General features: G+C 43.5%; 1 protein-coding gene across 10 annotated transcripts in view; it reads right to left on the reverse strand.

Moving 5' to 3' along the window:
• Positions 1-27,035, reverse strand: part of DYM (dymeclin) — a 352,035-nt gene that overhangs the window by 22,898 nt on the left and 302,102 nt on the right. Inside the window, exon 16 of one of the 10 annotated variants that reach the window (XM_045042253.1) lies at positions 21,702-22,717. The exons of the other annotated variants lie outside the window; for them this stretch is intronic. Coding sequence (XP_044898188.1) covers positions 22,706-22,717 — 12 coding nt within the window. The 3' untranslated portion in view covers positions 21,702-22,705. Of the gene's footprint in view, positions 1-21,701; positions 22,718-27,035 lie in introns of those variants that run through there. 10 annotated transcript variants of the gene reach the window in all.

Here is a 27,035-nt window from a genome sequence, read left to right on the forward strand (position 1 = left end):
TAACCGGGGTAGATCATGAATGCTGCAGAAGTAGAGAAGACGAAGGGGTAAGGCTGATATGTGAGTATCTTGGGAAGGAGAGGTGATCTTGGCTGAGCCTCGAGGGAAACACAGGGCCAAGAAGAGCAAAGGCCACGGCTGGGAGCGTGCATGCTACGTTTAGAGAACAGGGAAGGATGAATGTTATCCTGGAACAATGATCTGTGTCCCCTATAGCTGCAACAGGGGAAGAATCTGTCTCCTGGATGGCCAGTTGAAGACGAAACTTGCAGCCAAGTAAGATACGCAAAACAATAAAAAAAAAAAAAAAAAGTCTGCCAGTTAAAAAACATTATGCTTAGTCACAAGTGTGCGTTCAAATACTACCTCAAAATACAGTTCTAAAAATACATATGGTACTAGGAAGGACACCGAGTACGTGACCCTTCCAAGGCATAGAAAAATCTGTAATATTACTGACACAGGAGTCCAGAAGTGGCCCTCACATTCTGTTGGTCATAAAGGCGCAGGACAGGGAAAGAGTATTTGAATGAACACAAATACACCATCAATGGTCAGCAAAAACTCATGACATCATCCATACGAACAATAGCAAAGGGCCAATTACTAGTAATAGTAATAGTAACTTTTGGGGGGCTTCACTGCTGGATGGGTTAGCCTAATAGTAGGGGTTGCAGCACCCCCTGAATGCAGAAGTGCAAAGTCGTACAAATGGAGTCAGGAAACCTGGATCTGGGCCTCCATGCACCCGTCAGCTTTGTGACCAGGGGCGAGGGGTTGATTCTGTCCATTTCCTCTGTTCATAAAATGAAAGGTTGAAACAGGGTTTTCTAAAATCTCTCTTATCTCTCTATTCTAGCGACTGATGCTGAGAGAAGGGATCTTTTTTTTTTTTTTTTTTTTTTTTTTTTTTGGCTCACTTCCTTACAAATGAGAGAGCTCATGCCTGGCTCCTCTCTATCTTTCTTTAAACAACAAAATTTCCCACAAACCCGGAGACTTAAATGCTTGATGCAATGGGGCACCTGGGTGGTTCCGTTGGTTGGGTGTCCACCTTAGGCTCAGGTCATGATCTCGTAAGTTCGTGAGTTTGAGCCCATGTTGGGCTTTGTGCTGTCAGCACAGAGCCCGCTGCAGATTCTCTGTCTCCCTCTCTCTCTCCCTCTTCCCCCCTCACGCGCACTCTTTTTTTCTCTCTCAAAAATAAACAAACATTAAAAAAAAATCAAAAAAAAAAAAAAGAGTGGAAATTACAACAAGGAAGTGGCTTCTCCTCTCTCCTCTCCAGGAGTAACTGCAGTCCAAACCATCTCTTCTATTTGACTGGAAAGTGGTACACTTGTGCAGTGAGTCAGGTCAACCATCATGATGAGTGTGAACACATCTGCATGGAATCGACAGATCTTTTCGTAAATACATAAAGCGTCCTTTGAAAATCCTGGAGTCATGGAAAAATCTCTAATACCAAGTTTTACTTGTTCTGTATACTGAGAACAGCAGGTATACTGAGGAGACACAAGCAAAACAAGAGTAGTAGCACAAGAAGTTGGTTATGGAAAGACCAGAACTTCAGGGCCAGATAACCTGGCGCAGCCTGACTTTATGACACAGAACTTTCTAGATGGAGTGATGCGTGCATTAAAGGAGATCACTTAGTTCTGCCAGAGCTACCGATGTGGCCACAAACAACAGTGCATAAATTGTATATTATTATAAACCAAATCGTATTTTAAAGTTACTATTTTAAAAGAATCTTGCTATGATTCCTTCCAAACTAAAATATCAAACCGACCGAATGAACTAGAATTACTCTGGAAGTGATCTGCTTTGAGAGTTCAGACTAGTGACTTGAGCCTTGGGATTAGGTCATTCACTCACTGTTTGGAAAGACAAGGCCTTATGTCTCTAAAGGACAGAGATGGGATCAGCTCAGTGTCCTATGATGGCCCTGACTTTTCTTCAGGGTCACACCCTCCACAGATGTGCCGCCTCTCCTGATATCTTTTCATGAACAGTGCATAAAATTTCTTATAAGACACAAAAAGTAAGATTCACACATGTTGTTTTGTGTTCCTTCCTTTGTTGCACCGGAATAAGTGGTACAAACAGACTTGCCTGTGGCAGTCCTAGCAAGCTGTGGCCTTGGATCTGTTACAAACCTGGGAACCAGAGAGCTGAGCCTGTAAAGAGCAAGGGGCTCCCAGCTGTCTCCTAGGGATAAAGAGCAAGGACCTGAAGCCACCTCTTCTGGGTGTTTAAATCTTCAGCCCCAGTTCCTGGTTTTGTTCTAGAGAAGTGAGGCTGACAGTTAAGTGGGAAAAGAACACGGGCTGAATGATTACTGAGCGCTTACTAGGAACTGTGCATTTATTGTCTCTTCCATTTCCCCAGCTACTTCAGGAAGTAGGCAAAGTCCTAAGATAGACCCATCCTACAGGTGAGGAACTGATGTACAGTGAGGGTTAAGTGACCTGCCCGAGACAGCACAGGTGGCGGAAACAGGATTTGCTCTGAAGGCCTGGAGTATCCTACCTGTCTCTCCATTTATGTGTTCCAGGGCACTGGTTTTGGGCTCTGTATTCGGTCCATAGCCATTTATCATTTCTACACTCAGGGAAATCAAAGTATCCCCCAATCCTGCAGGGCTGGAGCCTTCCTTTGCCATTGGGATCCCCCTAATTTACTTACGATTCCTCATTTACAAAGGAACAGAACAGAGGAAGTTGTTTCTTTGAATGATGCTTTAGAAACTGTGCCCTCCTATACAGGAAGCCTCTTTTTTTTTTAAATTTTTTTTTCAACGTTTATTTATTTTTGGGACAGAGAGAGACAGAGCATGAACGGGGGAGGGGCAGAGAGAGAGGGAGACACAGAATCGGAAACAGGCTCCAGGCTCCGAGCCATCAGCCCAGAGCCTGACGCGGGGCTCGAACTCCCGGACCGCGAGATCGTGACCTGGCTGAAGTCGGACGCTTAACCGACTGCGCCACCCAGGCGCCCCTCAGGAAGCCTCTTTAAGGGCCATCCTCTAGCGGGGTGCAGTGCAGGCAGGAACTGCTCAATCAATACTAGGTGAACAAACAAATGAGAGGCAAGAAAATCCTCATTGCAAACAGTAGCTTTGTAAAAAGAGGAAAGCTAGCCACTGGGTGCTGGAGATATTTATTCAAGGACTCAGAGGTCCAAGGACTGTGGGAGCCATAAATAAATATAATGATCAAGAGCCCACACGGCTCCTTGTATCCCACTGTATCCTGGTATGAAAACCCCTCAATGTTGGATTTGGTGGTTTTCTTCAATAGGGACTGTTAACAAGGAGAGGCTACGTGAGGGAATGGAGAGAACATGTGCAAAGAACTAAAATACTCACTGAGTTTTCATTTTCAGATCCTATAGCTTAGGGCTGGGACATAGATGGCCGGAGATGAAGGCAAATCTTTTATGGTGCCTACTGGCATTATTTCTTATCTCTGTATCAACAGGAAAAATGCTGAATACCCACATTAAAAAAAAAAACACCAAAAACATTTTACTTATTTATTTTGAGAGAGAGAGCACACCAGTGGGGAGGATGGAGAGAGAGAGAGAGAGAGAGAGAGAGAGAGAGAGAACGAACCCCAAGCAAGCTCCATGCTCTTGGTGTGGAGCCTGATGCGGGGCTTGATCTCACAAACCACGAGATCATGACCTGAGCCAAAATCAAGAGTCAGACACAGCCGACTGAGCCGCCCAGGCGCCCTGAATGCACAAATTTGATAAGACTGATACTTAATGGCAGGAATCATTAGAAACAAAGAAAGAACTAGACACTCCATTTGAATGTTCTCTTAGGTGAAATTCCTCTAATGCACGTTTTTAAAGATAGACTGCTTTCATTCCCTCAGATACAGTCTTTTGTTATAAACATGCCAAAACTGAATGGAGATCACTCTTGACTAAATGGAATCACCCACTTCAGACTATGTAATATTCTGGGATACAACGGAAACCATGGACACAATGCTCTAAATTCAACTCAGATTCACAAAAGCTTATCTCTAAGTGATGAACAGAGAAAATGAGTCATTCGTTTACCCTTTATGAAACCAGTGTCTCTCTCTGGGGTTCAGATTATGAGCACAGCCACCAGCCATCAGAGGCCACGGGTTGGCTTTGTGACTTTAAATATATTTTTAGCAAATAGGAGCTACGCCAGTCAAGGGGAAAGGTGCTCACAGATAGTAAGGTTTTACTAACTTGGGAGCTAAAAGTTAAGATGAAGAGTATCTCCAAAGAGTGGGGAAGAGTCTGAGGAATTTCCTCCTAAATATTACCCAGTGTATATGTGTTCAACATCGCATATTTAATGACAGAGAGAGAAAGGATAATAATGGTAGGACTACAAAGGGCCTCATTTATAGCGTCTTGTCATAGGAACTATTGAAAATTAAATAAGGCTGTTTCTAGCTGCTACTGCTCTCAATTAGCCAGCAGCCACTTCCCCAGCCATAATAACTGCCACATGCACTTGGTGTGTTACCTCTGGCCTGCTAATTCCAAACACAGGAGGTCGCAGCCATAGACTGCGCTCCCCAGACTGGCCCACAACCGAACGCCCTGCTGGTCAGATTCCGTTGCACAAAGTGGAATGATTCAGTACGTCAGAATATTTCAGATAATTTAGCCTAGTTCCGCTCCTTAAACATATGAACTAGATTATGTACTTTGTGATAATTTAACCTTCACTTACCCAAACATTTTCTGTGCCACAGAACTACATGCTTCTCTTTATTTTTGTTCCTTACAGTTTCACAAAATTTAAACAATGGTCTCTGCTCTAAGTTACCAGGTTGTGCTGCCAATGAGGTGACTCACGTCATGTGTAAGGGCCTTCATTTTTGAAAATGGAAAAAATCAGTCCTGTGAAACTGACACTTTGGTTTGGTTTGAAAGGCGAGGATAACGTGCAAAATATAACGATCCCATCCCCAAAGGTCATCTTTTTATGTCTATGGAAGTAGCTACCCACCCCCGCCCCTCGACGGTCCGGGGGCTATACCTCCATAGACGTACGTGCCCCCCACCCCCACCCCGCCACTCCAGCAGCCCCTCCCTTGGGGGGCTCCTCAGACCCTCGTCCTGATAGGAGGCCCCAGGGCCCGAGCCACTAACAAAGAGTTAAAGTTCCTCCTGAACTCTGGAAGAAATCGGATTTCGTCAGTGAGGTTTGGCAATGTGAGAAGCCCAGTAACCAATTTCATTTCCTGATAAATGAATGGTCCACAGGGGAAAGTCGGCCAGTGAGTTTCGGAACTGTTGAGAGCTCAGCCTTTACTGAAAGACTCCTTGAAGGAGCCAGCCTGTCTATTGCTTATCACTGCTGAGCCAGCCGGCCCCATGCAAACAGGGCAGCTGCCAGACTCCACTCCCAGCTGACTGGAGCGCGAGGCAGAGGCCGGCACAAACGTGTGGTATCCCTTTAAGAAACGATACTGCTATCGTATGCACCCCCCTCCCATTATCCTGGCCCTTTTAACCTGTGGGTCTGGAAACACATGCCTATTAAAATTATTTTAGAGCAGCGGGTTTAATGGTCTTCATCACTTAAACGTAACCCCTCCCCTCTCCTCCCCCCCCCCCCCCCCCCCCCGCAGCCCACCCGATACAAACTCTAAAATATCCTCGGTATCCAGCTTAGATTCAGATTTGGGGGAACGTAATGTCTAAAAACAGACAAATGCTCAGATAAAGAAGAGCCACGTGTAGAAAGTCATCGGAGGGCAGTTTTGAAAGACAGAAAGTACTTCAAAGTTCTGAAACAAGTTTACCTGAAATGTAAGCAGCCCAATTAATCACAAGACCCTTTACCTTTTAAGCTTGAAATGAAATAAATACCTGTATGGCCAAGTAAACCCAAAGGCCATTCTCATAAATACAACCCTATATGCTGTATTTACACTTACAAATTTTTAAAATCTTGAACATTTCTTCACATTAATTCGGAATTGGGGTCAAAGCATATACTTTCAAATACGTATGCCGGATTCAAGTGCATTTTTGTGAAAGGTTAGCTTGACATTTAAAAAAGCTAATTTGGCCTTGCTTAGAAAACACACAAAATTACCCTATATAAAATAGTCAAATGAACACTTGAAGGCAGGGGAAGGGAAAAAATCCTAAAAAAAAAAATGGCTCCGGGCCCTTAATTATAAAAAATAAAGCAAACAAAATCTGAAACTAGTGAGCTTTCAAGAGGCTTGCAGGCCTGGACCGGCGGCAGGGAAACCTGGAGCTGATTAGCCCCACCCTTGCAAAGGCATTCTCGTGCCAGTGGTGATGGTGACGAGGGCACATGCTGGGGCTTTACAGCGAGGGGGAGCACGGATTCCACCCACCAAGAGCAACGCAGAGAATGAGGAAAAAGGGAAAGCCAGTGGGCCCTTTAGCTTCTTCTCTAACCATTCAATACGTCTTTTTTTTTTTTTTTTTTTTCTCTCTCTTTTTCCATGGTTTTGGGACCACAAGATACATTCTTCCTTTGACTTCAATTTTAGATTGTTGGTGACACTGAGCTGGGCCGTCTCCAGGCCCAGGCTATGGAGAGAGGTCTGTGCATTCGTTTGGAGGGAATCAGTACTAAGTTGGCTTGAGCTAGGTCACATAATTTGATAACAGAAAGGGGAGAATGAAGGGCACGGGAGTTTCCTAGGCTATTTAAAAACTGTCTAAGTTGTGACCCTCATTGGTCACGTGAACCGAAAAAGAAGGCCACTTTAACACCGGGGCTCTTTTGGTCTCTATGGCTTCTAAATCAAGAGCAAAAAATAAATTTCTAAGTACTGGGTTTCTGAACCACTTCGAATTTTAATTATCTATGCATATACTAGCTGTACATGGTACTTCCAAGTTCAGAAAATAAGCAAAACTGATAAAACTCAAAGGTTTAATTCAAAAATAGGGCTCATTACCTGAGGTAGGAGCGTTAGGTCTGGTTCTTAACATGAACAGAGCTATTTAAAGGTTAATCGCCAGTGCTTTGCAGAACGGAGCTACGAATGACTACTGTATTTAATAAGCCAAAAGCACATCTGAGGCCTTTAATTAATCTGAAGAACTGTTTCTTGTAAGGATTCTGCAAAGCACATGGGTTTCTTATACAGTGGGTTCCAAAAGAATGAAAATGTTTTTCTGTTGTTTTCTTCTGAATGCGGCGGCTTTGAGCCGCACTCAGGTTTAGAAGCTGGATGGGGTGGGAGCGGGGGAGGGGGGAAGGCTTCCAGAGAGGGGGGGTACCGACAGACGGCCGGCCGTGTGACCAGACTCCCGGGGTTCTGAGAGGAGAAGCTGCTGCCAAGCAGGGCAGACGGGACAGGATTTCCCTCAGATGCTCCCCAACTAAAACTCTGAGAGGTCAAGAACCTCGCTTCAACGTTTGCCTCCTTGATGGTGAAGGACGGCCAGCATGATTTTCACAAGCTGGACAATGAGTGAGGACCCAAGATCCCAGGGACTGGCCAGCTAGGAATCTGAGGTTCTCATGAGGAGGAGGGGCCAGGGCGACCCCCTCTTTCCGCGTGCTTTTCCTTCCTTCAGGTTCTTTTCAGTCCACGTGAGTCATAGGACTTTCCCCTCTGAGAGCCGAGCGTGTCGGGGGCAGACCCAGCCTGAACGTGGGGTTCTCTCCCACTCCCACTATTCCTTAGGCCTCTCCTCAGACTTTCATCCAAGGATCCGAGTCACTCAGCAATGCTAGTCTAGCCAAAGCGAACAAGTATGATCATCGTAGAGCTGAGGACTTGTAGGCACAGAGAGGTTCAGTAAAGGAGAAACAGGGAGTTGACGACAGGGTCACAGAGAAAATACACACTTCTGGATCCTTACTTGGGAAACTGGCAATAGGTCTGATGAGCTGTAAACTATAGATGCGCAATTTCATCCACGTTTTGACGACGGGGGCAGTGGGTAATGGCTGTAAAATGTCAGGATTTTTCCAACACTGAGAATTCAAAACATTTACTACTCTGAGTCCTGGAAAGAAGGCATGGTAGTTTAAGTTTTGAGGTGGGGAAGCAGAGGGATCAAAAGAATGTTTACTCTGTTTTATAGGAAAAAAAAAAGTTTTATGAAGTGCTCTTTCCAGTGGAAGACATAATTATTATTTTCTGCTGGGAAACATTCTGGCTAGTTTACAGTAAGGACCTGATATAACATGGGAAGAGTTTAAACCCCACACGTTTAAGAGCTTGCTAACACATATTTTCCTATGTTGAGGCTGTGGTGATGTTTATCCTTCCTTTCGATAGAGCAGTGTCGGAAAAGTGTTAGCACCAGCACCCTGTGACTGCAGAAGCAGGGCCACGTTCAAATGAATTATAAGCAGGCAGGCAAACAAATAACCCCGACCCACACTTAATCTTACTGCTCAAAGTGAGTAAATGTTTTCTCTTTGGGGAGTGATCGTCCTGTGTGTGTGTGTGTGTGTGTGTGTGTGTGTGTGTGTGTGTGTGTCTACAGTTGGATGGGTGAATACACACATACACACAAATGCGTATGTATAAACACAAATATGAATATAGCTGTAATCGTGTAAAAAGTGTTATGATGTTTCTGAGTCTGGAAGACATTAAGAAAAGCTGCCACGCCTTTCTCGTTCTAGATGACACCATAAATTATTTCCTACTTTTGGTTTACTCTCCACGCTATAGAGAAGTAAACTACTGTCATGTGTTCTGGTAAAACATTACATTGTAATTGTTCAAGTAATTTACCACTCCAATGTGATAATGAGCCCTGTGTTGTCTACGCTCTGGGACGATGGGCCACACAGAATGATTTTTGCGGGGCCCGTTGACTTTTTCTATGAAGACTTATCACGTAAGAATGTAGGAACAACATAAAGGGTAGAATGTTCGCATCCTGAAGAAACCTGGAAAGGAGTGAGTTGTATATTCCACTCTAAGACAATCTCCGGAGGTAGTGAACACACGTGGTTTCAGTTACTCCCAGGGATCTCCCTGGGAGTGGCACGGACAGGCTATGGATGCCACAGAACACACCGCTGCTGCCAGTCCCGATAACTTTTTGGCAGATAATACGCTCAGATGGAAAACCTTTCTCTCGTTCCACCTAGAGGAGCTCGGTATTGGAGGGCAGGTGTTAAATAGCTTTTATTCTGGCACAAGGGCGAGCCCTGGGCTGTGTGAGAAGGAACACGGAGAAAGAATGCTCGAGTTCCCTGTAGGACCATAGCCCAGAAAGCTCCTTTTTCTAAGATCTGAACTCTTGAAATGATAGGACCATTAATTAGCTCTTTTCTCCAGTGGTGAAGCACACGGTGCCTTGCACGACAAGGGAGGGTCACAAAAGTACTTTTTCTCTTTTTCCTTTTGGCAATGTTTTCCTGGTCTCCAGTTAAAAAAATTTTTTTTTAAAGATTTTATTTTGGGCGCCTGGGTGGCTCATTCCGTTACGTACCCGACTCTTGGTTTTGGCTCGGGTCATGATCTCAGTTTGTAAGTTCGAGCCCTACGTTGGGGCTTGTTGCTGGCACAGAGTCTGCTTGGGATCCCTTCTCTTTCTTTCTCTCTGTCTGCCCCTCTCTTGCTGTCTCTTTCTTTCTCAAAATAAATAAATAATCTAAAAAAAAAAGATTTTATTTTAAAATAATCTCTACATCCAACGTGAGGCTCGAATTTACAATCTGGGGATCAAGAGCTGGGTGCTCCACTGACAAGCCAGCCAGGTGCCCCCTTCAGTTAAATTTTTATATTGAACTCTGGCATCTGTTAGGTGAAAATGACCAAACTGATTGTTTCCTTCTTGTTTGTTTATTGAGATTATCATACAATAACGTTGAGTAATTTCAGTGTTCAATTCGCCAAGTTTTGCTGTTTGGATGCACTCAATGCATCGCCACAATGAAGATACTGCCTGGTTCCATCACACTAAGAAGCCCCTCCTGCCCCTTTGCACTTACCCTGCTCCCCTTGGCCCAAGGCAGCCACTGATCTGCTTTTGGTCACAATTTTGTCTTTTTAAGCATTTTGTTAATTTCTTTAATTTTAATTATTTTTTTGTTTTTAGTTTATTTATTTATTTTGAGAGACAGAGCGTGAGTAGGGGAGAGGCAGAGAGGGAGAGACAGAATCCCAAACAGGCTCCAAACCATCACTGCAGAGCCTGACATGGAGCTCAAACCCACGAAATCATGGGATCCTGACCTGAGCCAAAACCAAGAGTTGGACACTTAACCAGCTGAGCCACCCAGGCACTCTGGCATTTTATTAATTTCTAATCATCACATTTAACTTTGATGACTCTAGTCTTCTTACAATTATTGAGGCTTGCTCTGGGGCTCAGAATATGGTCAATCTTGGTCTAAATGCGCCATGTGCATTCTAAAAGAACCTGGATTCTGCCACTGTTAGGTGAAATGTTCCATGAATATCAATCAAGTCAAAGTGACTGATAGTATTTTCCAGATCTCCCGTGTCTTTGTTGATTCTGTTTTGTCTGGTTGTTCTACCAACTACTGAGATTGGGATGTTAAAATCCCTATGATAGTGGAAATGTCTCATGTTCCCTTTAATTCTGCCAATTTTCTGCTTCATGATTTTGATGCTCTGTTTTTGGTCCCTATACATTTACAATTGCTTATATCCTCCTATTGAATTGTCCTTTGGACCATTATGACATATTCCTCCCTTTTGTCCTAGGTTTTCATGCGAAATCTGTATTCTCTCATATTAACATAGGCACTTAAACCTTATGCTTACTGTTTGCATGGTACCTCTTTGTCATTTCGTCATTTGCTTTCAGCCTATCTGTTACCTTTAAATCTTTTTTTTTCAATGTTTATTCATTTTGAGAGAGAGAGAGAGAGAGAGAGAGAGAGAGAGAGAGAGAGAGAACACGGGGGGAAGGGCAGAGAGGGAGATACAGAATCTGAAGCAGGCTCCCAGCTCTGAGCTGTCAGCACAGAGCCTGACGCAGGGCTTCAACTTGTGAACCATGAGATCATGACCTGAGAGGAAGTCGGACGCTTAACCAACTGAGCCACCCAGGCTCCCCATCCCCAGCCTATCTGTATCTTTAAAGTTAAAGCACTTCCTTTGCAGACTGTATATATTTCGGTCTTATTTTCTCCATTCTGGCAATGCCTGCCTTTCAATGAGTGTTTAGCGAATGAGTATTTTCTATAATTTTTGATGTGACTGGGTGTGGGGTCCGCCACCTTCTTTTCCGTTTTCTATTTGTTCCTTTGTTCTTCCTTTCCTGCCTGATGGGGGAGGGGAGAATCATTTGAATATTTTTTACATTTCTGTTTTCCTGCTGGCTTTCTGGCTATTCGTTTTTGTATTTTTTTTTTATAGTGGCTGCCCTCGAGATTACAATAAACACGTCTACCTTTTCACAGTCAACTTACAGACAACAATTTACTACTTCATGTAAAATACAGAACGCACAGGAGGGCCATTCCATCCTCTCCTAACCTTTATGCTATCACTGGCATTTACCCAGATATATTGCCCCTTCCGGTAAATACTCACTCATTCTTTCCCCCAAATCTGGGTTTCCGTCTGGGATCATTTCCATTCAGCCTAAAGAACTTCCTTAGCACTTTTTATAATGCAAGTGTGCCGGCAGTGAGTTCTGTTGGTTTTTTTTTACTTGATGATGTCTTTATTTCATTTCCATGCCTAAATGATCTTGTCACTGGATGTAGCATTCTGAGCTGACAATTGTTTTTTCTTTCATACTTTGGAAATCTTGTTCTGTTCTCTTTAAGACGATATGGTTTCTAACAAGAAGTGATACATTAACTGGACTGTTGTGCTCCTGCACGTATTATGACATTTTTCTCTTGTTCTTTATCACTGGCTTTCGGTACTTCTGACAATAGCATGCCTTGATGTGGCGTTCTGCGTTTATTCTGCTTGGTGCTAGCATCTGGCATTTGCACATTTCTGTCTTTTCCCCCCTTGGCTCTTTTTTTTTTAATGTTTATTTAGTTTTGAGACAGAGAGAGACTGAGCGTGAGCAAGGGAGGGGCAGAGAGAGAGGGAGACACAGAATCCGAAGCAGCCTCCAGGCTTCGAACTGTCAGCACCGGGCCCAACACGGGGCTTGAACGCACAAACCGTGGGATCGTGAGCCGAAACCGGATGCTCAACTGACTGAGCTGCCCAGGTGCCCCTGCCCCTTGGTTCTTTTTTATTGTTTCTACTTCTCAGCTGAGACTTTTCATTTTTCTGCTGAGATTTTCATGCATTGAAAACATGTTTTATGCAATAAAAACACTGAGGAGAGTTATAGTGACTGCTTTAAAATCCTTATCTGCTAGTTCCGACATCTGGTTCATCTTGGGGTTGAATTCGATTGATTTTCTTTTGTTTAGAGAATGTGTTCCATTTTCTTGGTTCCTTGGATGTTGGGGTATTTTGGATTGCATCCTGAATAATATTAAGTTGTGCAGATTCTTGTCTGGCCTTGAGCTGCGAACCTTGGATTTGGTGTCGCGCTCTAGTCTCTTGTTCAGATCTTTTGCCTTTGGCTGAGCTGCTTAAAGTCTGGTCCTTAGACGTGTGGTTCACACGTATTTCAGAGGTGTGGGGAGACACATTTTAGGATCCCCTTTTCTCCTGGGATTCCTTCACGATTTTCAGACTTCATAGATTCTCTGCCTCTCTTTTCCGGTTCTCTAGGCCAGAAAGGTTACAACTCTCCCCTCACGCCCCGCCCTGTTTCTGCTAGGTGAGTGCTCGCCACTGCAGTTAGCCCCAGGCTAAAAGCCTCAGGGGGACAAGGAGGTCAGGTTGTTATCCCCCCACCTCCAAGTGAAAGTACTCTCCGTCAGGGTCTTCGGATCTGTGCACGCCTCTCTTTCTTCAGGGTGGCAAATCTGGTCTTCCCTCAGACTTCTGGTCTTTGGCTGAAGTGCTGGGAGTCTCTTTCCCACATACGGTTCAGGGATCACTCACCGATGGGGACAGACACACTTTGGGGATTGCCCCTCGGGCTCCTTCCCTTCTGGGGTTCCTCTAGTCTCCTCAGCACTCAGGCTTTCCCAGCTTCACTTCTGTGGTTCCTCAGGCCAGGAAAACCAAGTATTTCCATGTGAACCTCTCACCACCGTGGAGTAAACTACACGGGCAGTGCTTATTAGCCCCAGGCTATAAAAGCCAAGGACACAAAACTTCTCTACCTTCCAATCTCCCTCCTCTAAATAGGCAAGAACTCCTGTTGGAATCTGTTTGCTTCCATTCACTCTCTAGTGCCTAAAATACAGCTGTATGTTGTGTTATTTGTCCAGGCTTTCTAGCTATTTCTGTAGGGGGTGTCATGTGGGGTCTTAGTCAATGACACCTAGAAACAGGTGTTCTCAAGCTGATTTTCAACCGAGCTATCTTAATTCATTCAGCCACATTTGATGAGTGGCTATTCTGTGCAAGGCAGTGTATTATGCTAGATGCCATCGGGAGACATAAACATAGACAGCATGGGAAAGGACTAAGAATGAAATGAGAGATGAGAATATATATACATATTTGTATACAAGATAGCACGGGAACTTTTTTTTGGTAGCTTAAAACTGGAAATCATCTGCATGTCTACCAGCGGTAGAATGGATAAACCATGGACTATTTACACAATGCCATATTAATACATCAGTGGAAAGGAACAAACTTCATGTAGCAACAAAAACGTCTCTCATAAACAATGCTGAGCGAAAGAAGGAAGGTGCAAAGAAAAATAAACTGCGTGATTCCGTCTGCGAAAAGTTCAAAAACGGAAAACCAGGTCGTTTGGGCATATACACACGGATGGTAAAATTATGAGGACGAATCGGACAGTCACCTCCAAAGTCAGGACAGCGTTTATTTCTAGGCATTTCTGGGCTGTTGGCAATGCTCGATCTGAACAGTGAATGCATGGATAGTCACTTTATAATTATTCTTTCATGGCACACATCTATAGCTTATGTAGTCATCTATATAAGGATGCTGTTCACAGTTTAAAAAGAAGGGGGGTGGCTTTATTAGGAAATGGAACCTTGACTACATTTGCACATGAGGCATGACCACGAACCAGTTATTATTCTTATGACTCAAAATTCTTCTGAAAATGGGTATAAAACATGTTCCTTCCAATCTCACTAAGACTAGTGAGCAATAATATAATTTGACAGCAAACACAGGTTTAACTTAATACCAAAGAAAAGCCAACTTTAAGTGTTTTTTAAAAACTGGGTCCCAATTTTAAACATCACAAGGTCATTTCTGTTTGAAAGAGCACGGGAAAAATCTTTTTGACGAGCACAGGTCCTTTCTGGACACAAATAACTAGCCGATATTTTATCATTTTTTTTTTTTAATGTTGGAGTCTCTGTATATCTGATTCTTTTAAGAGGGGCATACTGGTAGTGATCTTCGTAGTCTAGTAATCGGCACTATATTGGTCAGAGATTAGGAACCCCCTGAAATATCTGTCCAAGTTCGTAAATTTAGCTGTGTTTGCTATGAAGACCTTCTAAGTTTTCAAAATGGACTCAGTTGCTTGCAATTATCATGCAGTGCCTGAGGTACTTCCTGCTGCCCTCAGAGCTCTCAGGCGAGAATCCTGTAAGGAACCTGGATGTGGGGAATTGCCAGGAAAACAAATTGTTTCATCAGTTCCTTAGTTATCCCCAGTCGCTGATCGGCATTGACAGCATTCATGTTCTTCACAGAACCAGGCTTTCGTGGCCTTGAGCCCTCTAAAACTAACGGATGCGGCCCAAAGAAACTTTAGCGAGTATGGCCAGATGCTTACCAGCGTCCTCAGTGTGATTACTTATGGACCAATCACTGCTCTTTCCAGCGTGCCCCAGAAAGGAAAGCCACCGCGAAGAAAGTAGTTTTGGTCCTCCAGACAAACCAATTTTGCTACACGTAAGGGATTACAGTCAGTGGACTTTGCTTTCTTTAAAAAGTCTTTTATCACCTTGAAATTTTCAGAAACTTTTGGGATGTGTATGCTCAAGTAAGAACATCTCTTTAAGAAATCACCAGAACCAAACACAATGATTTAGTGTTTCTTTCTTTCACTTAACAACATTCTATTTCTTCTCTGGCTTGAGAGTACTAATAAGGAGAACCCACAGAACAAATTACTATAATTCGTTAGTCATCCTTTTTTTCAGAAACAATTCATTCTTTCACTTATTATCCAATAAAAAGAAATAATTTTGTAACGATCAGGGAGCTTTTCTTTTTGGTCATAAATTACATTACAAAACACTTTGTAAGGATTAGAGCGAATGACTTGAACAGTAGCTCTAAAGGCAACGGAACAATCTCAGTAATTATGGTCAACCTAACGGAAAAGTCAAGACTGGGACAGATGAACAATAATAACTGGTTCAATTTTTTTAACCACCAGAGTCGAATCTCTCCTTAAGAAATGTTAGTCTGTGAATCACACATTTCTGCCTCTACCAAAGAAAGTAATTCTATCAAAACCGATAGCAGAGATTTAAAGATAAAACCACACACATTCACGTTTCCTTTTCAGTGGAAGAGTATCAGCATTTTCCACTGCTGCCCTTGCATGGCAAACGTGTGTGTGTCCCTTCCTTGGTCACTAGAAATCGTGGTTTAGAGAAGTGGGCAAAAATTCTCTGCCTACAGAAAAATCAGATTTTTATCACTTTTCAATTATGTGTTCTAGTTTTCATGACTATACGTGAGATGTAATGAAAACAAAGACTAAAGTTTTACACTCTGGGATCACCGAGTAAAAACTAGGTTTGATTTCTTTCTCGTTCATCACAAGGAAGGGAAAAAAATCCTATCAACTGCTTACAAATCTACCATATGTTTAATGAAACAAAAATAATGTAAGACATTAAATATCATGAGTTAGACTATGGATCAAGAATGGCTATTCTAAAAGTTAGTATGACATGAAGTTTTTGCATGTTTAGTGCAATTTCAATACTATGTATGAGAAAACACTCCATGTATGTTTGAGTACTCTATAAAGTAGCAATAAGTCTAATTTCAAACAATTAAGTCAAAAAGTCAAACGCGGCCACTGGAACTACAACCCTGAGTAAGATTCTGTTGAAGCCAAGAACTTAACTAGGTGTATTATGCATGCTTTAGGTTACACAAACTGATCTAATAGGCAAGCAGGGTTGTGAATTAGGAGACAGAAATTTAAGGTTTAAAAGAAAGAAGAATGGAAATTCATGGCTCAAAGAGAAGATGAACTGAAATGAATGTGGACAAAGCATTAGATTCTCTTTAGCCTGTTTCCTCACTTGCAAAATGTAAATTACCTTCGTATTTCTTACAGTTGTCAGGAAGACTAAATAAAAACACTTATACAAAAATACCTCGCTGAGGACCTGGCACAGAGCAAGTGCTCAATAAACGGAACCAGATAATAAACAACAAAGGAAAAAGAGCCAAAAGAGGGATATTTATGTCAGACCGAGGAACAGATATGCAACATTTTAAAAGACACGGACTTTAATTTTTGGCGACTGTTTGTCTAGTTTATAAAGTAACTGTGGTATCTTCTATCGGGGTTACATGTAAAACAAATCTTCTGTTTTACGGTTTATCATGGAAGAGTTCTCAGTGTTTTATAGGAAAGGAAGATAAAACTGCTCTGATCCCACCAAGGCTACCTGGTAACCCTCACCATCACGGCCTTAGTCTTCATGCGGGCTGGGATTTGGAGGAAACCAGGCCATATGATGGTGGTTCTTCAATCTAGTAAATCATCTGGACCACTCAGGGAACCATTTAAAGTGACAGGTTCCCAAATTCATCACCAAACCACGGAGTCAGAATTTGAGGTGAGACCCAGAAATCTGCATTTGGAAACAGTGCTCTGTGTGACTGTGTGCACTCCTGGAACCCTCAAGTTGATGGGAGGAGAGACAGACGTATTACGGAGCTGTAATCATTAAGATAGTATGGTAACTGGCACAAAAACGGACACACGGATCAATGCAACGGCAGATTTGTTCTTACATAACACCCATACAGACAGGCTTCTAACAGCCACAAGTTCTCTTGTGCTTCCTACAGTCTTGCCCTGAAAAACTGCTCTGAGGGATTCTACTGAGGGGATGACTCTCCTTGGCTAAGACTTTCCATTTGCAGACCGGTGACTTGAAAAGCTAGAACAACATCCTGCACGTGTGTATGTTGGGGGAGTGTGTGCGTGCATGTGCACTTGAGACCGTGTATTTCCTAAGACAGTCCTCACGCGGGGATTGAAGGGTCTTAAGAATCAGCTGTCAGCATTATCCAGAGGTCTCCTGAACCACTAATGATCTTGTGTTTATTGTTCCATGACAGACAAAAGTAACTTATGAGTAAGACTTGATGCTTGTCTTTACTGGGCAGGAAATCAAGGAGCTTAGAACAGGAGGGAGAGCCACTCTGACTTTTAAACTTCTGCAGAGATCATTCTGGGTTTAGGGAAACTTCGGTAGGAATGTAGCCAGTGTTCCTTTTTTTAGGATGGAAGTCCAGCCCAGACCCGTACCTTTTACACTTAGCGCTTCCTAGAATCCACCCAAAAGTGAAAAGGGATTGATGATATTCCAAAAAGAAGAGAGAACAAAGTACAAAAAAAAAAAAAAAAAAAAATTAAGTCAAAAAGTCAAACGCGGCCACTGGAACAATTAAAGTAGTTACAAGCTAGTAGCAGACGGACTCTCAGGAAAAGGCTAACTGTTGGCCGGTGGGACGGTGCTGGGCACAGGAGCTCAAATTTCCCTGTCCGAACGCGAGTGACTTATTCTCGGTGTTTGTCAGAACCTGAGAACGTGCATGCTCTACACATCCCGAGGAAGAGAAAAGTCAGGCAGAAAGAAGCAGACGCTGGCTTCGTATTTTTCACTTGAGCCCAGTAGCTCCATCACGCTCTTCCCTTTCCAAGAAAGATTCAGAAATAGAATGAGGTCGCTTATCTGAATAGTTTCCTCTGCTTGAACGATAATGAAATCAGTGCAAGCCAAGAGGCAAGAAGAGATACTATTAAAAATTTAGGGAGGTCAATCTGCACAGGCAGTATCCTGTTGATGGGTGCACTCAAGTGGAGGTCAGATCAGGGTTGGGTAGCTCTCGGAATACACAGTGTGGAATAATATTATAGGCTTAAAAAATGGAACTATTCCAACAAGGTGACCAGGACTTCTGCTTTGACCTTTGTTCTGCGATGGTGTTTTGGCACGAAAGTGGACCCTGCAAGAAGTCTATGGAGAGCTGTTCTCCAAAGAAGCATGTTAATCGGAAGCAGAATCTCAGACCACCACCCCGTGGTCAACAGACCCCCTTTTCTGCCTGCCTCCTTTCCATTCGGCAAATATGGAAGTGCCCTGATGTGCCAATAGAGTTTCAGACTCTTCAAATTAACAAAACGTGAAGGTCCCTGACCTTCTGGAGCTTCCATTACCTGGGAGAAGAATAATAAATAAGCACACAGTATGTTAACATGATAAATAATGTCAAGGAAGAAAAAAAATACAGAATTGGGGGACAGGGAGTGTGAACACTGAAACCAGAGGTCAGGGTAGGCCTCAGGGAGTCAGGCATCAGGTGCTTGGGCGAGCGAATACACCAAGGGGGTATGCAGACATCGGGGACAGCAGTTGAAGCAGGCAAGAGAAACCAGTACAAAGGCCCTAAGAGTGGAGAGCTGCTGGTGTGCTGGGGGGAATTAGCCATTGCTGTGCTTTTCAAACTTGAACTAACATCAGACACCACCTTTGGGGCTTGTTAAAACGCAGACAGCTGGGTCCCAGCCCCGGAGCTTCGACTTCAGGAATTCTGGGGGCCCGAGAATGTGCATTTCTAACAAGTTTCTATGGGATGCGGATGCTGCTGGCACAAGGGCTATGCCTTGAAAACCAACATTCTAGGGGCGCCTGGGTGGTTCAGTCGGTTAAGCACTGAACTTGACTTTGGCTCAGGTCATGATCTTGTGGTTCATGGGATGGAGCCCTGAGTCAGGCTCTGTGCTGACAGCCCAGAGCCCGCTTGGGATTCTCTCTCTCCCTCTCTCTCTGCTCCTGCCCTGCTTGCACGCATGCTAAGTAGATAAGATAAACTTAAAAAAAAAAAAAAAAAGATCTAATGCTTATTTCAAAAACTGAGTTACTAAATCATAGTGGACTATTAAATTGATTTAATGGGTCTGCCTGGCAATTAAAAAAGAGGAAAGAAATAGGAAATATCAGCGCTCATCACATTTACTGAGGACAAATGACATGTTTCTCTTTCATGAAACTTTTGTTTCGGTTGTATAGAAATGTGTGTAAGATGCATATTTTGCTGTGGGTGGCAGTCAAAAAAATTTGAAAGCCGCCAGTCTAATGACATTAGTGTGTCACTAAATAACACCAGCCACATTAATCTGGTCGTAGGAATTATGAGAAATCTTATGTTTTCAGTGGGACACAAAGCTGAACTTGCTTTGGGTGTTCGCTTTCACTCACCCATACATTTCCTCTGCCTGGATTTCTTTCTCATCTCAGCCCATGGAACCCTCACCACCCCTTTAAGACAGAGAAGATCAAGTCCAGCTTTCTCCTTAAAACCTTCCCAGCGACGTCCCCTTTTCCTGCTCTGACCTCCCTCAGAACTGAACTTCTATGCTGTTCATTTGACGTGCAGCACTGATTGCCCTGCTCTGTGCACGGTCTTTGTGAGCTGCGCCTTTCTCTCCTGAAACGGGATACGTAGTTTTGAGGACAGGGTTGGTGTCGTCTGCACCTGTATCTGCCCACCAATGCTCTGGCCATGTCGTGTTTAAAGTGGACTAGCTGCAGACGGAATAAACAGTCAAAACACATTTAAAAATTATAATGTGTTATTTGTATGCTGTATGTACTACAAATGAGGATGATGAAAATCTAGTAAAGGAACAGTGAATGAATAAATTCTGAGATGTAAATTTGGGGACAGAGGCACACAGATGGTGGAAACAGCACAAAACGCAGGGGAACCAATCAGCTGGGAGAGCTTAGCGCTAAGGGCAGGCACAGCCCCCACCTTCCCATTCTGTACCCCAAAGCCTGGGCCGAGGAGGGGTCCTCACTAAAGCAGGCCATGGAGACAACCCTCACTTTGCATTGGGTGAGAGTAAGTCCTTTTGATGTTTCGCTCTAATGCTGCGAAATGGGTAAGGAGAGCTGAAGGAGCAAAGGAGAAATCGGTATTTTGGCAGAGAGGAGAGCTAGAAGGAAATCAAGAGGCGGGGTGGAAAAGTTCATTTCTGCCGTGACTGTGCTGCCTGGGTGAACCGGGGTGGGCCGCTCGGGAAAGGGAAAGCCTGCCCTGGGACTTGAGGCATGAGGAGTGCATCCGAAGAAAGACACGCAGCTGGGAGGGGGCGTTAGGAAAGGAGGCAGGAGGCAGGCACAGACCGAGACAATGCCGACCTCGTGGAGGTGGGCCAGCAGCCTGGAGCCCAGGATCCATAGGCAAACGGGACCCAGGGTCGAGAGCGAGGCTCTGCCGGGCCCCGCGTGCTGGGCCACAGGAGAGTGGGCACAGGAGACTCCCCTGGCTATGGGGGGGCGGGTGGGTGGGATGGGAACGTGGAGGGAAAGGAGAGATTTGGGAAGTAACTAGAATTCACAGAACTGGTGGCACTTTTGAGTTAGAGAGGATGTCGGCTGGTCACATTTCCACGGGAAGAAATCCACAGGGACACAGGGGAGCGTGGCTGCGGACCTGCTGACGAGAGTTTCTATGGGACCTGGAGGCAGGCCACCAACAGCAGGTGGACACGCCAGGGTGGCACTCAGGAATCAGCTCTGGGGACACAGAGCTGACAGACACTTGGGGTGGGGATGGGGAGAGACTCCCAGTAGGAGACAGGGGGAAGTTTTTAAGCAAGTCAGGATTAAGAAGCTATGAAAAAATTCTTGAAATTTCAGTTAACTAGATTTCTCTTTACATGACTAACAACAGAATATTCTAAAAAGTGAATATAAAATAAAGGCTTTAAAAATAATTTAGTGTCCAACTGGCTACCTGTCTTTAATCCTATGCTTTATCAAGTGAACGAGAGGAGACGTTTAGTTAATTGTCAGTGACTTGTATTATTCCGTAGCTTCCTCTTTATCCTAAAAGGGAAGCTATCTTCTGGTTAACTCCCCCTGAAAATCAGGGCCTAATTTTCAAACGCTAGATATGGTATCTTAGTTTTCAAATTACAGATAATTCACGGGATCAAAGAAAAGAGGGAACCTGGGGGACTTTATGCAGTTGAATATGAGGTGGTGTGGTAGGAGAATCCGCACAGGCCTGGATGCGTTCTGACCCATTGTCATGACGCTCGGATCGCTCTTGGGAGTCCGAACAGTCCCTGTTGCGGACGCAGACAGTGCGAACTTTGAGCTGTGGCTTCGAACTCAGCTCCTGGAGGACACACTAACTTTATTTATTTCCTTCCAACCCCTAAAGGAGAAATAAGCAACTTAGAATTTCAGAGCCTGTCCTTTAGGTCTCTGTTTATGCAGGAGAGTCTGAAAAAACTAATTACCTGGTATTGCCTTTCCCAGACTTCACGGAATACCAGTAAGAAGAGGATGTTTAGAATGACATTAATACTATTTACTCTGAACAGCCAAGTTGTTTAACTATATAGACAGATTTATCCAAAGAGTATATGTTCCCACACAGGATATTACACAAATATTTTAGAAGGCTATGTCAAATAACATTTGATTGAAAAATATTTTATTTGGTTGAAAGTCAATTACTATGCCATGGGCTTCCAGATCTTAATGTTTACTTGCCCAAAATTGGAAGAATAACTCCTCTACAAATTTGGCTTCAGTCCTATAATGCAAGGAAAACTTCAAAACCTTTTGGCTCATCTTCAGCTGACACTAGCTGATTATTTCTCAGGAGCAAGGAGCCTTGTGTTCCTCTTAACAACCCAAAGGGTCGTTGGAAAGAACTCCGAATTTTCTTGATGTTTAATTTATATTTTAGGAAAAGAACAAATCAATAACTGCACACTATCCCACACTTTCAGAAAGACCTTATTACAACAGCATTTCCAATTTAAAACAACCTCTTTTACATCAATCTTGCACACAAAGCTATTATTACAGGCCCGACAATTATTTTATCAGTATATAGTAGTAAACCAGCCAAAAGGCAATAATGTGCTGTCATGTGGTATAATACAAATATTATTCAACACACAGCTTGAATTTTCAATCAACTCTAGATACAGCAGTGTTCTATGAATTAAACTCTAGAGGTTTTAAGTGATTCGTTTTATTATAAACACTCAATCCAAAAAGATGATTAAAATAATTGAGATAAGGCTTGATTATAAAGATAAACAGCCTTTTTTTCTGGTAACATCTGTGGTAATAATGTGCTATCATTTAAACCAACTGAGGATGACTCACCATCTGTGAATAAATATAACTTTAGTTTCTTTTCTAGTACTGGGGATGGCTTGCTTTCTTGTCTTTTTTTTTTTTTTTTTTAAACTAAATCATCCCTCTTCCCTCATCGGTCCCTCTTGCAACCACAGAGCGAGATGGAAATCTGGAGTCAGGAGTACACTTTCTTGCTATGTTTCGGAAAAAAGTGAACCGGCATCTAAGGGATTTATCCATGATCTTGGTCTCCATAGGATCTTGCTCTAAATAAGAGTTAAATGGCTTGGGACCTCCTACAGATTAATTAATCTCTCTTTAACCATAATCCTGAAAAACAAAGAGTCATATTTTCAGTTATATGTTACTGTCTCAAATATAGAGAACACTTTCTTTCTGAACACAGTATAATGAATGCACAACATATTAACATTCAAACATATAGCCTGTATGCTGCAATTCATTTTGCTTTAAATTCAGTACTAGAGTGAACTAATTAGCTTTCAGTATCTGCTATGGTCCATGGAGGGGCTCTTGGGCCAGGGGCATTCACCAAAGGAATTAAAAAATAAAGTCTGGGATTGGAATGGGTAGGAAAGAAATGGACTAAAGACACAATTAGTGAGCAATAATCTGAAAGAAAGGAGCTAAGGTTTATCGCAAGGGAGGGATACAAAAGAAGAAAAATATCTGGTATGATAGCAGAGTGAGGAAGTACTGGCTGTCCACAGAACAGAAAGGAGATGGGGAAAGACAGAACGAGTAGAAGGGTACATAAAGTTCTAAGAAGAAGGTTGCCTAGTGCTGAGGTCTTGTTTCCTGAATACCATTAATTTTTTTAATTTTAATTTTTTTTTAACATTTATTTATTATTGAGAGACAGAGAGACACAGAGCGTGAGCACGGGAGGGGTAGAGAGGGGGGGAGACACAGAATCTGAAGCAGGCTCCAGGCTCTGAGCTGTCAGCACAGAGCCCGATGCAGGGCTCGAACCCACAAACTGTGAGATCATGACCTGAGCCAAAGTCGGTCGGTTAGCCAACTGAGCCACCCGGGTGCCCCTCCTGAATACCATTTATTAAAAAAAAGAAAAGAAAAGAAAAGAAAGGAACCAGAGCTCATTGGAGAAGTGGTTGATTCCAGGACTGGTGTAGGAAAAACATGAGATGAGTCTTGGGTATCTTGCACCCTAGAAAAGTAAAGATGTGCTCAAAACAAGATAGGGGCATGTCAGAGGATGCAGGAACCAACCCGGAGGAGCTCCCACTGGCCAAAGCTAGAACAATTTGAGCGACAAAATAAGTAAGTGATAGTACTGAATTATACTCTATAACGAAATACAAAATTATCATTAGGTAAATACCACAGTAATAACTGTGCAGGTAAGATCCACTGATGGACGATAAATTCAGTGGGCAAAAGTTGTGAGGAGAAACAGGATATTAGCAAAGTCTCACTCCTAACAGAGTCATCAGTTATAAAGGGAAAAACAGTGACTTTTTCCAGGAGAAATCTGGTAGACACCACATTAACCAAATGATCAAGGAGAACCATCATCAGTAGTGAGACATGGTAACATCAGGTACCTCCTGATTCTATGCACTGAGAAGGACACAACATCACTTCTATGCGTAGGTTGGTAGAATATGTGTTAATTTCAATGTAATCATGAGAAAAACCCAAACTGAGGGACATTCTGCAAAACAACTGAGCAGCACTATCCATACTGTCAAGGTCATGAAAGGTAAGGGAAGACTGAGGAACGCTTACAGACTGGAGGAGAGTAAGGAAACATGACAGCAAAATGCAAAGTGGGATCTGGATAGGACTGGGGAGCAGCATAAAGACACTAGGAGAAAAAAAATAGTAATATTCACATAAGGTCTGTAATTCAGGTAATAGTATTATACTCATGTTAATTTTGTGGGTTTTTTTTAATTAAAAAAATTGTTTTTGATGTTATTTTTGAGAGAGAGAAAGAGACAGAGGACGAGTGGGGGAGGGGCAGAGAGAGAGGGAGACGCAGAATCTGAAGCAGGCTCCAGGCTCTGAGCTGTCAGCACAGAAACCAGTTCAGGGCTTCAACCCACGGAACATGGGATCACGACCTGAGCCAAAGTTAGACACTTAACCGACTGAACCATCTAGCGCTCCAATTTTCTGGATTTGATATCGTACTTGAGTTATATGTGTTGTTAACATTAGGGGAACCTGGATGAAGGGCTTATATGAACTATACCTACTGTTTCTGCAACTTTTCTGGTAAGTCTAAAATTATTTTAAAAGAAAATGTAAGACAAAAAACAGCAAAGCAGCACTGATTCAACAATATTCTGCCCATGCCATCCAAAACTGCTTTCTTCCCAATGCTGTGTATTCTCCTCCTCCTCTATATTTTCCCTCCCATTTACTGCTACCTAGAATAGCAAACATTTTACTTATTTACCTGGTTGTCCATCTCCCCCACCAAAAAATAAACTCTATGAAGGCAGCCATTTTTATCTGTTTTGTCCAAGGCTGTATCTACCTACAGTCTAGTACGGTGCCCGACACATACACGGAGAAAGAGTTAAATGAATTAAAATTGTGAAGAGGAAGGTAGAATAAAAATACGAAAAGCAGGTCTGGAGATAAAAAAATGTTACTCCTGAACCTCTGAATTCCAACGAGTCCCTGTTTCCTCTTTAGAGCATGTAAAGTGGGAATTTCACTCATCTTCTCATCAGATTTATTGGGTAGCTACTATGTATAAGGCACTGAAACACGCATCAAGGGGACACAGATGAGCAAGACGCGACTCCTCAAGGATGTGAGAGTCGAGTGGGAAAAAAAACATTTGAACAACTACGTACAGGGTGGAAGAGACCAGGAGTCTCATCAAATGCTGCGGGCATTTAGAGGACGGAAGCATATGTAGGAGGAGAAGTAAAAGGAAAGGTTTCACAGCAGTTCACAAACTCAGCAAGGCCTTAAAATGCTTAGGAAGGATAAGCAAAAAGCAAAGGGGTGAGGGGCCGGTGCACTGGGAAGAGAGAACTGCATCAGCAAATCTGAACGTGCAGGAAGGAAGACGCAGAAGGCACAGAGATCGTTCTGGTGGCTGGATCACTGCTCAGGGAAAGGGGAGTATGGAGAACAGCGGCTGGGGGCTAGATGTGCGCGGTGTCGGGTTCCTGTCCCAGGACTCCAGACTTTATCTGGCAGCAGCAGGGTGCTCACCTCTAAGTCATTTTCAAGAGGAGGAGGATGTTACTAGGGCACTGCTCTACAGAAACTCTTCACGGAATTTTGGAAGATAGAAGTCCAGACCGTTAACTGCAAATCTTTGGGATCATCCTTTGTAACTTAAAAACATTTTTTTTTAAGTTTATTTATTTATTTTGAGAGAGAGAGCAAGCAAGAGTGTGAGTGGGGGAGGGGCAGAGGATAGACAGAGAGAGAGAGAGAGAGAGAGAGAGAGAGAGAGAGAGAGAGAGAGAATCCCAAGCAGTCTCCACGATGTCAGTGCAGAGCCCAACGTGGGGCTCCAACCCCTGAACCGTGAGATCGGGACCTGAACCCAAATCAAGAGTTGGACGCTTAACTGACTGAGCCACCCAGGCGCACCTGTAACTTTTTATAACAGAAATCCTTTCAGCCATTTTTCTTATGTTATGGATTGAGTGCCCCTGCCATCTGGTACTCCCCTTATGCTTACCATCCAGACTTATTTGTGAGTACTTCGCGATTTCCTGGAGCCACGTCTGGACCGCTGAACAACTTAAGTTGTCAGCAAACATTTTCTTACGTTGAACTAACACCTGTCTTGGTTCAGTTTCTACCCGCTGTCCTAGGGCCGACAGTGAACTGCTCAGCTCCTCTTCTACAGAATAATCCCGAAAGCAGTTGAATCCCGAAAGCATACGCACGCGTGCGTGCCCTTTTCCTGAAGTCTTCTCTTCTCCAGGTTACACATCCTCTATTCCTCACCTTACGTGGTTTACAGGTTCCCTACTGTAACTTCACCTGCATCTGCACCCCGCCTGGGTTACTAATGTGATACTCGGTCACATTGCTCCCATACCCCACAAGGCTCTTGGGAGCCCCTATTTCATGGTTGTTAAGTATCACTACATCCTCAGTCCCTGCAAGGAATCTTGCCTCCTTACTCCCCCCTCCTTTTTAAAAAATGTTTATTTATTTTGGGGAGAGAGAGAGAGACTCAGCACGAGAGAGGGGTAGAAAGAGAGGGAGACACAGAATCAGAAGCAGGCTCCAGGCTCGGAGCTGTCGGCACAGAGCCCGATGTGGGGTTCGAACTCGTGAACCACAAGATCGTGACCTGAGCTGAAGTCGGACGCTTTCCCGAGTGAGCCACCCAGGCGCCCTCCTTACTTCTTCTTTAACTGAAACTCAGCTCTCTCCCCTTGGGACTCCGATTCCCCTGGAGCCTTTGGAAGTTAGAGGCTGCTCATTCTTTCACATTCCAGCCTTCAGGGTCTGGAGGTGGGGCTGGTGCCCTCTTTGTTTTCATTACTGTCTCCTGGCTATTATTCCTCTACCCTTAGGCAGAAGGGTCTGCCCATAGGAGGCTGGTACCAGCTTCGTGTCGTCTGTGCACTGCCACCTACTGCCATTGACTGACCGCGGCATCTGGCTCACAGTCCTT

This window comes from Felis catus, chromosome D3 (assembly GCF_018350175.1).
Source record: "Felis catus isolate Fca126 chromosome D3, F.catus_Fca126_mat1.0, whole genome shotgun sequence".
Lineage (NCBI taxonomy): Eukaryota > Metazoa > Chordata > Mammalia > Carnivora > Felidae > Felis > Felis catus.